Below are 10,007 nucleotides of genomic sequence, written 5' to 3' on the forward strand. Positions count from 1 at the left end.
TAACATAAATTCCCAAAGTTTCAAAAAAATCAATAAAAGGCAAAAAAAGTTATGATTTTTGACCCGGAACTCATTTGGAGACCATAGTTCAGACATCAACGAGTAAATTTGTAAAGTTAAAAAAAATTTGGGTGTTTGGTTTGGAAGAATTTTTTTTTAATTTGGAATAAATATTACAGTAATAAATTTACTCTCTGACCTCCTATAAATTTACCCAGAGAGTAAATTTATTAGTGAACCCAGACTTCAGGTGGCTTATGTAAATGATCTTTGTGAGAAAGCTTCGATCCAAAAAAACAGTAAGATTATTTATTCGACTGATGAAATGTCGCAGATTTATAAAAACTTCTATTGTTGATTGTTATTCAAAATTTGTACATGATTCAATAAGGAGTTTGAGTTTCTGTTCGTTTTCGGAGAAGATCGGCCAAGTTGAGAAGATGTGAATTCGTCATTTCATATAGTGGAGAGAGTTGGGCTGAACCACCAAGACGGAAATCTTTCGATGTGTATAGAGGCTCTGAAAATTTGAGGAAATTGAATAAAAGTCCTGTAGGTAGGCGATATTTTTTTGTGCCTACATGTAGGTAAATTGGCAAAAGCCAAACAATAAATTCTCAAAGAAAAACATTTTAAAGTCTAGACATAGTTATCGATCAAAGTCGTTAAGGTAGTAAAGTGCCTGGTATAAAGCGCTATTCGGTATTTAGAAGCAACTTTCTACCAAACTTTGGTAATTTTCACCCAAATGTCGACAACTTTCTGCCCAACTTTATCAACTTTCCGTCAAACTTTGTTTGCTTTCTGGCGAGTTTTTGCAACTGTCTGTCAACAACCTGGTAACTTTTGAAAACTTCTTAGATAAGATGTGAAGTTTCTGGCAGACAGTTATCAAAATTTGGCAGGAAGTTGCCAAACTTTGGATGGAATTTGGGCTAAAAACTTAAGTTACTCTTCAAAAAAAAAACCCGGAAAAACTATATTCTCCGAAAAAGTTATCAACTAATCATATCAAATAAAAAGTTAGTTTACCGTAGTAGACTCTTCCTTCGTACTCTGGATCTCGATGCAAGAATCTGTGAGAGATTTCAGAAACAATGGAGTGGCACTGAAAATAGACTTTAATCTGAACTTTGAAGATTGAAACTTACCAAAACAATGAAAGAAATAAGAAGGAAGAGCCGGAACATCATAATTTTGATGTAGTAAGATATCCAAGAATTCTGAAAAAAAACAAATTTTTATTATTTTTCAATGGATGATACGAATATTGTAAGATGTTTCTGTTTTCATCATCTCATCTGTTAGGCGAATGTCAAATTACAATGATGGATTAAGAAAATATATATTTGGAACCAATGAGGAATGTATGAAGAAAGAAAAGACAAGACTTCCTATGAGTAAATGTACCCCCAAGAAAAAGAAACGAAAAAATATATATTGTTGTTTTTTTACAAGATGTAACACCGGATGTGAATAGACTGGGCGCCACGGTGCCGTCATTCAAAAATTAAAGATTTATCGAACCGTTAAGGACTAATGCTCGTTAGTATTTGGGAATAATATGCTCTAAAGATGAAAATCAAACATCAGAAGTCAGGATTCAGAATTCATGTGGGAGAATTCCAAAAATCAGAAAAACAGAATAACGTAGCACTGATTTGGGAGATGACCGGAAATTTGAACTTGAAGGTACAGTAGGCCTAGTTGGGAAAAAAAGGTTTAAAGCACTTCATAAAGTATTAAAATTACCAAAGTTAAAGTTATAAAAATTTTGAAAATCGACCAAAGAAATTTCTAGGATTTTTATTTTCTAATTATTGTTTCAGTTTGAACCTTGTAGGGTTCAAACCAGCAGCAAGGCTCAAAATTTCTCAAAATATCCAATTTTCTGGGAATTTGGCAATTTTAACAAAACTTTTTTTGGTGCTACCGTTAGTCTACAACTTTCAACCAAATTTTCAGATTCTTCTGCTTTTCAACAGAAAAAATCTATATTTTATATTTATTTTTTATTTTAAAAGTTGAATTGTCGTAAATTTTCAGTTCTGTAGATTTACCGCAGAGCCCTTTTTTGATGGTTTATATGCGGAAAATAAGTTAATACGTTTGTTTTTATGATAAAGTGAATTTGATTTCTACCGGAACCAGGATATTAACTATTTTATAAAATTACTTTATACGTCAGTCAACTGATTTCATAAGGATATATTACAGCAAATCAAATAAAACAAAACAAAATTCAAAATACGGATATTTCGTTCCAAGTTCCCAAAATAAATTCAGACCTGTGTCGCAGACTGACGTAGATCATAGGAGTTTTAATGAAATCTGACGGGAAGCAAATCAAGAAATAAACATGAGATATGGAGAAGCAAAGGTAGTTGCAAACATGTTTCCATAGAACTGAGAATTGTAAGAAAAATGATTCAGTCTTACGGTGGTTATTGTAATTTTCCCCACTTTTTTTCAGTAATTTTTTTTCAAAATTCAACCTAATATTTGACACAGGAAAAGCATCCCAGGGTTGTGCAAAATTGCAATAGAAATTTAGGAAAATGTTCGTTCGATCTCAAAATAATATTTACTCTCGTTGAAAAGTTAAGACCTCAAATAGCGCCTGAAATTTGCTGCGACAATTTTTAAATGGCACACGACAATTTTAAGGCATTTTAAAGATTTTTGAGCTTTTCAACAAAAATAAATATTATTTTGAGATCGAACGAAACTTTTCCTAAACTTCGATATTAATTTGAGATTAACAAAGTCTGATTATCATTGAAAACTTGACCACTTGTCAAAACTTTGACTGAAAATAAAAAATTTTTTGAAATATTTTTTTGAGCGATTCATTTTGAAATATGATCATGTAGGATTGAAAAAGTATTCTTTAAACATTATCATATCTTCGTTCAATTAAAAACGTAGTATTCTCAAGTCTAGTCCATTTCCCGCGGCGTGGGTGAATTAAATAGTAAAGTTTAATATGTCCCAGTGCAGGTGAAAATTTATAATTTGATTTCTTTAAAGTATTAGACACTTTTAAAAGTTCTCTTTGATCTATGATCATTTACAAAGATCGTAGAATTTACTACTTTCTCTTTTAAAATTCTAGGGTGTAGCTGGTTAATAATAGGAACGTAATATGCAAAGTAATAAGAGAAAATAGCAATAATATCATGGAATATTCCAAGAAACCCAAAGATATTATATTTTCTACAAAAATTGTAGAAAAATCATCTAGAGAAGGACATAAGAACACAAGGAAATAGAATAAAGAAATATACAAATCATAATTCAATTATTTGGTTAGTCCATAAAACTGATGACTCTATTGTCTTTAAAAGGAAATAAATCCAATAAAAAAACGAGAATGTGATCTTGGCACTAGATTTGGTTTGACCAATATTTGGAAATTCGAAAGGATGCGGACGATCGAAAATTTTTGGATTTTGAAACTTCTGTTAATTGCCAAAATTGTCGCAGAAGCTGAAATTGTTCAAAATGTTCGGCATTTTTTAAATAGTAAAACTTTTGCCCCTCATGAATTTTTGAGTCAAACAGAAATGTGAATTTTTTGAATCGTATTATCGAAAACTCAGAACGTTTTGAATAAGTTCAAGGCAAATATTCCAAACATCTCTCAAAAACCGAAATTTTCGTAAATTTGGCAGCTTCCAAAACTGAAAATTTTAAAAATTTAATTATTTTTAAGTGTTTCATTAATTTAACGGAACTTGGCATAACTACAAATTCACATTCAAAATCAATTTTTCTGGGATTTAATCAAAACACACTTGACACTTATTTAATTAATCAGTTCAAGGTGATCATAATATGAAATGTTTCTCCGGGAATACGGAAGGGAAATCCTACGCTCATTTTTTATGTACCTGCTCCTACCTACACACTTCTCGTTTTTTGCTCAACTTTAGATCCGTGGGCATATTGCAAAGAACATCAGATCTAAAAAAGATGTCATGCGATCTTTTAAAAACAGAAAAAGTAAAAGAAAAAAATGTGGAATACACCTCGTGCTAGAAATACAAATGATTGCTGTGAATGGCTGAAAAATGCTGAAATTAAGGGAAATGGGCGGAGCAAGAGAGAAAGGCTTCCGTTCTCGGGACGGAAACTCGTTTTAGAAGAAGCTGAGAGAGGCGTGGTTGGTGAAAAATGTGGTGGGCGAAGTGTGAGCAAGATTGAAGTTTATTTTTTAATATGATTAGAGCAAACATTGAAGATTGAAAAAATAATGTCTAAAATAGTATAGTCTGAACATGCCATCGAAAAATTGCAATATTGAGATGAGTTTTAAAAAACTTGAAAAATAGGTATTGGCCCCCTATAACTTGGTTTAACTTTTTTTTTTGGAAATCCAGAAAATGCTTAAATGTGAAGTGTGGACCGTGGCAATGACCAAATATAGCTCTAACTTCTATTAAAAAACACTTTATATGATTTTCCAATATTGCAAAATCGAAAAAATTTAAAACAATTCTAGACATTTTCTCAAACTTTTTAAACAGTTTTTTGAGCCAAACGTTTCTCTATTATAAAATTGTCTTCAAAAGTACAAATTTCTATTTTAACCACGCTTTTTGTCACTAACCAAGATTTGGTTCCGTCTAGTACAATACTTAAACTCTGTCAGTTAGTGCTTCTTATGTTCCTGATAAATGTAAATAAGTTCAACTAAATAACTATTTTCACCTGGCAAATTTGCTCAGATGGGAACATACTTTTTGATCTGAAATTTTTTGTGGAAGTTTTTGCTGGAAGGAAACACTACTATCTTACAATCAGATTTAACAACATTAAAATTTGGTTAAATTTTGGAAAATTGCGTGGATTTTTTGATTTAGTAACATGGTTAAGTCTTCTAACTGGCATTAGTTTTAATTTTAACCTATGAATTTGCACGTCTGACACTTCTACGAGCCATTAGTTCGAATTTCCTGATTTACTGAATATTGAAAATAACTTTATCCCATCTTGAGATCCCACTGGATCTCTGGTTTTCCCATAGTGTTTGTATTATTATATATATTATTAACTTAGATATATTAACTTAGAGATATTACGAATCATTAGGTTGTCTGTGAAAATTTTTCTGGTGGCAGGGAAAACTTGATTAAATTTTCTTTGGAACTTTGGAACAGATACTAATTTTGAAAAAAAAAACACATCTTCGAGGTGACACATCCTTGAGAACAATGAACAAGTATTTTTCTTGTGAAAATATTATGTTAATTTGAAAATCTCACTGGAATTTCTGAACGATAGAGATGTTGTTTCAAAGATCATTATAAACTCTTAAATGTTTATCAAAAGTTTATATACTAGACATCCTAGCATTTAGAGTAATTATGAAATATTTGAGTGGAAAAGTTGCAAGCGACCTTTAAAATTATTTTGCAATAATTATTTCCTGAAGTTTTTACCCTTTGTATCGTTTTTAGAGTTTTTAGTTAATGAGTATATTAATATATATTGGATAGACTTTGACCTTGATTAAACTCTACACAGCAGAGGAATTGATAAAACATTCAGAATGAAAAAGTTAACACTCTTAACACTGTTAACACTTCAAGATGATTATCAGCAATTCCAGCTAAAGGTGGTGTAGAGTCGTTTTGGGCGCTTGATTTATAATTCCCAAAATTGTGTGAAATTGGGAAACAACACAAAAAAACCAAAAAAAACTCCCCACTTTCGAACCAACCAACATCTTTTTTTATTTTGTGATGTTCCTGAACATCAGATTCTGGGCTTTTTAGAAACATGATCCCCCCAATTCACGCATAAACTGTGAAAGTACTTTGATTGTCCGCAGGCGTTTGCGGCTCTTTGAAGGTAGGCAGGCAGGAACTTGTTCTGTTCAGACCTGTTTTTTGAACAGTACACTTTTAGCAAATGTTTTTATAATTTTTTTTTTAATTAAATGATATCACAAAACAGAATTGTGCTGAATGAATAAAAAACACACAATTCGGAATTGGATTACAGCAATCATCAAAAAACTTGCGTACTTCGATAATTCGCAAATTACCACCTTCTTTCTGATTGCATACTTCAAATGTTTGATCGTTGTTTTTAAGACGATGTATCAGTCAAGCTGACGAAAAAAAAACCATCAGAAAAAATTCATTGTAAGCTTAGCCTATATTGTATCTAAACTGAAAAAAAATTTGAAATGAACCGTTTCTGAGGTTGATAAATCTCAAAATTTATATGGTGCTTAAAAATTTTGAAAACTGGTCCGAACTTTGAACCTAAAAGCTTTCAGCTACATTTTTTTCCAAAATGTTGATAAGGCATAGGAGTTCGATTCTGCCAAAATAACACAACTTTTTTTTATAATTTCGAGCAGTCATATGCCTGTCAAAAATAAATTGAACACAAAAAACGCCTCTAGCGAGCGCGGCTAAAATTTAAATTCTAGGTCCAAAAATGTACCCGTAATATTAAAAAAAATTCTCTATCGAATACTATTTTGATCATTTAGAATTTAAATTTTTCAGAAGCCCATTTTTTATTTCATTTGGCTTTAACCAATTCGAAACTGAATCTTAGTTTTTGAGTTCAGTGATCTCCCTAAATATCGGGTTTTACACTTTTCACAACCTTGTATTTTGGCAACAATTTACTGATATTTCTGATATTTCAATTTTTCCATGTATCAGAAAAAGTATGATCAAGTGAACTTTTTTCAAATATTAATGATTAGTAAGAAACGAAATGAACAGTGACTTATTAGAAAAGTGGTGAGAAAATTATAATTATAATTCGAAAAAAACACTGATAGAAACCAAAAACAATGGTTACTGTAACTAAATTTAACACAAAATGTTTTAATCTAACAGGACTATTCCGGGCGGCTATGTAAACTTAATTTCAGACTGTTGTATTATTTTTCGTCAAAGTTATTTTTTCCAGACATAATTACAAAGCAAGTTAGCGTCTTATTACCCTATTTGGATTACATTTTCCGTATACGATCCATCAAATGGCGAATCGAAGCGGAAATTCAGATCTTCTGCAGACACGCAGAGTACGCCTACGTTCAAACTTCCGTCAAAGCAATCTCAAAGCAAAAAATCTCCAAAAAAAGTGATCTCATAATGAGCATCATAGTAAATATACAAATTAGGAAATGTCTATGAGGTGCTTCTTCTTGAACAAATTTTTGCTAAATCTAAATGTATAGTTTAAAAACGGTTTATCCATAATCATATTTAGTATCTACCACAAGATTAGCTTCGCACGTACATTACCTGTTCGATGGTCATCTAGTTTTCAATTAATAAAGAATACGCTTGAAATGTGTTATTATTGGCTTTTCAGGGGAGATTGAGAAGACTCAAAATGTCATTTAATAATAGAAAATTAAATGAATCAGCAATGAATACAATACGGCTTCTGACTTTTTAGCATTGGTTGGAGGAACTAATAAGCCTTCAAGCTACACGGTTAGGAACGTAAAATTTTAGTAATAATTCAGGTTTCCAGAATTCCAGTCTGTCGAGGTCAAAAAGAAGATTGTTCAAGCGACAAATTTATTCAGAACATGAACTTACTTTTTTCGGTTAATACAGGTAAAGAGATTTGAGAAGCCAAATCCTCATTTACTAACGGTGGCTCATTTACTTTGACGCTCATTTACTAATGTTTTCACTTCCGCTCGTTTACTATCGAACGGCTCATTTACTAATTTACTAAGATTTACTCATTTCCTAGAACTAAATTACTTTTTAACAAGAGGTGGCTCTAAATTTGGTGATTTTTTTTCAAAGTGAAACTCCTATCTTTTCTCAATAGTAAGTAAAATTAAAAATGTGTCCAAACCCTAGGAATATGAAATTTTATTTCAACTAGGTTACCAAGAGACTTTTGACTTTGAAATTCTATTCATTTAAACGTTGAAGTGAAGTGTTAAACGAATGTACCACGCACTTTTTGGTAATTTACCAAAACAGGGCAGTATGAATAAAATCTTGCATGCAAGACTGATATAGGAAATACGGTAAATTACTATGATCCTTTTTCTTATATTTTTGATAAAGCGAAAATGCCAAACTCAGCTTGGGCTCCTACATTCATTTTAACACTCAACTTCAACCTTTAAATTAATAGAATTTCGAATTCAAAAGTGTCTTTGTAACCTAATTGAACTGAATTTTCATATATCGTTTGAGGTCTAAATACAAAAATTATTTTCTCTCACCGAAGTACTTATATATATATATATATCGACTCGTGAGTTTCAACAGTTCGTCTCTTTAAAATGTTCCCCGGTTTTCTGGAACCAAAAAGACCAAAAAATAAATTACAACACTGATTCAACAAATAAACAAAGAAGAACAAAAAACCTTCCGTTCATTCAATTTTTATTATTTTATGAAAGATCAACAGAATATTTCAAGAAAAATTTCCGTTTTGTTCCGTTTGAAATCAAAATTTGATTTCTTTTTGGTTTTTTTGAAAAATTCGCTTTTTTGTTTTTTGTTTTTTGGGCGGAAATTATTTTTTGCAACAGCCCTGTTCCCTGTTTAGCTAAAAGTATTATTTCTAGACCTACTTTGATAATCGTCTTCCGCGCAAGCGGAAATGGCTGGCGCATCTCTCGTGTTACTTGCGCATTTTCTTTTCAAAGTGCGAAAATTTGATTTTTCTTCCAGAATTTTCTAATTTTTGCTGATTTTGTGACTCTCAGATTATTTTCACCGGAAATATGTTTTGCCATTTTCGTATTTCAATGGTTCTCCTGCCGCCAATCGTTCCTTATTTAAACTGCGTTCGTTTTTATTGCTTCTTTAATTCCTTTTAACCTTCAAACAAATTGTCTTAATTTAGCTTCAGTTTTTTAAATTTTATATTTTAACAGGATAATCTTCGAACAATGGCCGATGACGGACCAATTATTGAGGAAATTGCCGAGAAGAATGGGAGGGTGGCAAGGATCATGCAACGTCTCCAACATGACACACAAAGGTAATTATTTTTGTTTTCGTGCTACAAATTAATGTATGGTGTTTCAGAGTCACTTCAGTGCCGGGCTTCAACACAAGCGCCACAGGATACGCTGACCTTATCGCTCTTCTGGATCAGTATAAGAACGACCTTGAGGCTGTTGGATTCAACGACTTAGAGCAAGCTCGAAGAAGAGCTCCTTCTGTGGATATTACGGTTAGTTTCAAATTTGTGTGAGAAATTTCAAACAACATAATATTTGTTTCAGGTCGGCAGTAATTCAACTAATCTTGTCGATTACTCCCACGGCCGTCATGATATGCCCTCACACCGTCGACACGATAGCTCCGATGAAGAAATCACGGCAGCCAACAGTCACCATCAGTCACCAATAAATGTGGGGAATCGTAATGACACGGATGGTACAAATGGCAGAAATGGAAGTAGAGCTGGTTCATCGAGCTCCGATCGCGTGCGGATGATAGCCGGAAGGAACAGAATCTCGAAAACGAGACGTTATAGACCGGGCCAGAAGGCATTGGAAGAGATTCGCAAATACCAAGAATCTGAAGACCTTCTGATTCCAAAGGTATATATTTTTTACTACATTCCACATTTAAACAATTCCAAATTTCAGGCTCCGTTCGCACGCCTCGTCCGCGAAATTATGCAGACTTCCACTCCATTTTCCTCAGACCTTCGCATTCGTTCTGACGCCATCAATGCTCTTCAGGAAGCATCGGAAGCACTGTTGGTCCAAATGTTCGATGGTTCATCACTCATTTCCGCCCATTCCAAACGTGCCACACTGACGACTACAGACGTGCAGCTTTACCGCCGTCTTTGCCTTCCAAATCTCTGATTAAAAAATTTGCAATACTAATCACTAACTGTAAATTGTTTATTTATTTATATTGTAAAAATTTATTGCATGAAAATGAATTTATTGTATTTAATCACTTGTTCGAGTATGAATAGCTCGAAGCTTATGATAGACTCCTTCGCAGCATCTTTGCACAATGTCTGACAGAATC

At 32.5% G+C, this 10,007-nt stretch overlaps 2 protein-coding genes across 2 annotated transcripts; one reads left to right on the forward strand and one right to left on the reverse strand.

Annotated features, from left to right (window-relative positions):
- Positions 1–294: 294 nt before the first annotated feature.
- nssp-34 (neuronal small secreted protein) lies at positions 295–1,230 on the reverse strand. Its single transcript, NM_001379860.1, has 3 exons — positions 1,152–1,230; positions 1,033–1,108; positions 295–520 (listed from the first exon to the last, which is right to left on the reverse strand). Exons 1-3 carry the CDS (start codon positions 1,191–1,193, stop codon positions 384–386), a joined length of 255 nt encoding a protein of 84 aa, NP_001366678.1. The 5' UTR covers positions 1,194–1,230; the 3' UTR covers positions 295–383.
- A 7,655-nt stretch (positions 1,231–8,885) lies between these two features.
- On the forward strand, positions 8,886–9,929 carry cpar-1 (Histone H3-like centromeric protein cpar-1). Its single transcript, NM_066672.5, has 4 exons — positions 8,886–8,994; positions 9,042–9,189; positions 9,242–9,562; positions 9,611–9,929. The coding sequence occupies exons 1-4, from the start codon at positions 8,903–8,905 to the stop codon at positions 9,833–9,835; spliced, it is 786 nt and encodes a 261-aa protein (NP_499073.1). The 5' UTR covers positions 8,886–8,902; the 3' UTR covers positions 9,836–9,929.
- The last annotated feature ends 78 nt before the right edge of the window (positions 9,930–10,007 follow it).

This window comes from Caenorhabditis elegans, chromosome III, assembly GCF_000002985.6.
Source record: "Caenorhabditis elegans chromosome III".
In the NCBI taxonomy this organism is placed as follows: domain Eukaryota; kingdom Metazoa; phylum Nematoda; class Chromadorea; order Rhabditida; family Rhabditidae; genus Caenorhabditis; species Caenorhabditis elegans.

What these genes read in the sequence shown, in the direction of transcription:
- nssp-34 (NM_001379860.1), bottom strand. Translation starts at nt 1,193, where the DNA reads ATGATGTTCCGGCTCTTCCTTCTTATTTCTTTCATTGTTTTG. An exon ending in TTATTTCTTTCATTGTTTTG is followed by an intron (nt 1,109 to 1,151) that starts GTAAGTTTCAAT and finishes GTCTATTTTCAG; the next exon opens with TGCCACTCCATTGTTTCTGA. An exon ending in CGAAGGAAGAGTCTACTACG is followed by an intron (nt 521 to 1,032) that starts GTAAACTAACTT and finishes TCAAATTTTCAG; the next exon opens with AGCCTCTATACACATCGAAA.
- cpar-1 (NM_066672.5), top strand. Translation starts at nt 8,903, where the DNA reads ATGGCCGATGACGGACCAATTATTGAGGAAATTGCCGAGAAGAATGGG. An exon ending in CTCCAACATGACACACAAAG is followed by an intron (nt 8,995 to 9,041) that starts GTAATTATTTTT and finishes ATGGTGTTTCAG; the next exon opens with AGTCACTTCAGTGCCGGGCT. An exon ending in AAGACCTTCTGATTCCAAAG is followed by an intron (nt 9,563 to 9,610) that starts GTATATATTTTT and finishes TCCAAATTTCAG; the next exon opens with GCTCCGTTCGCACGCCTCGT.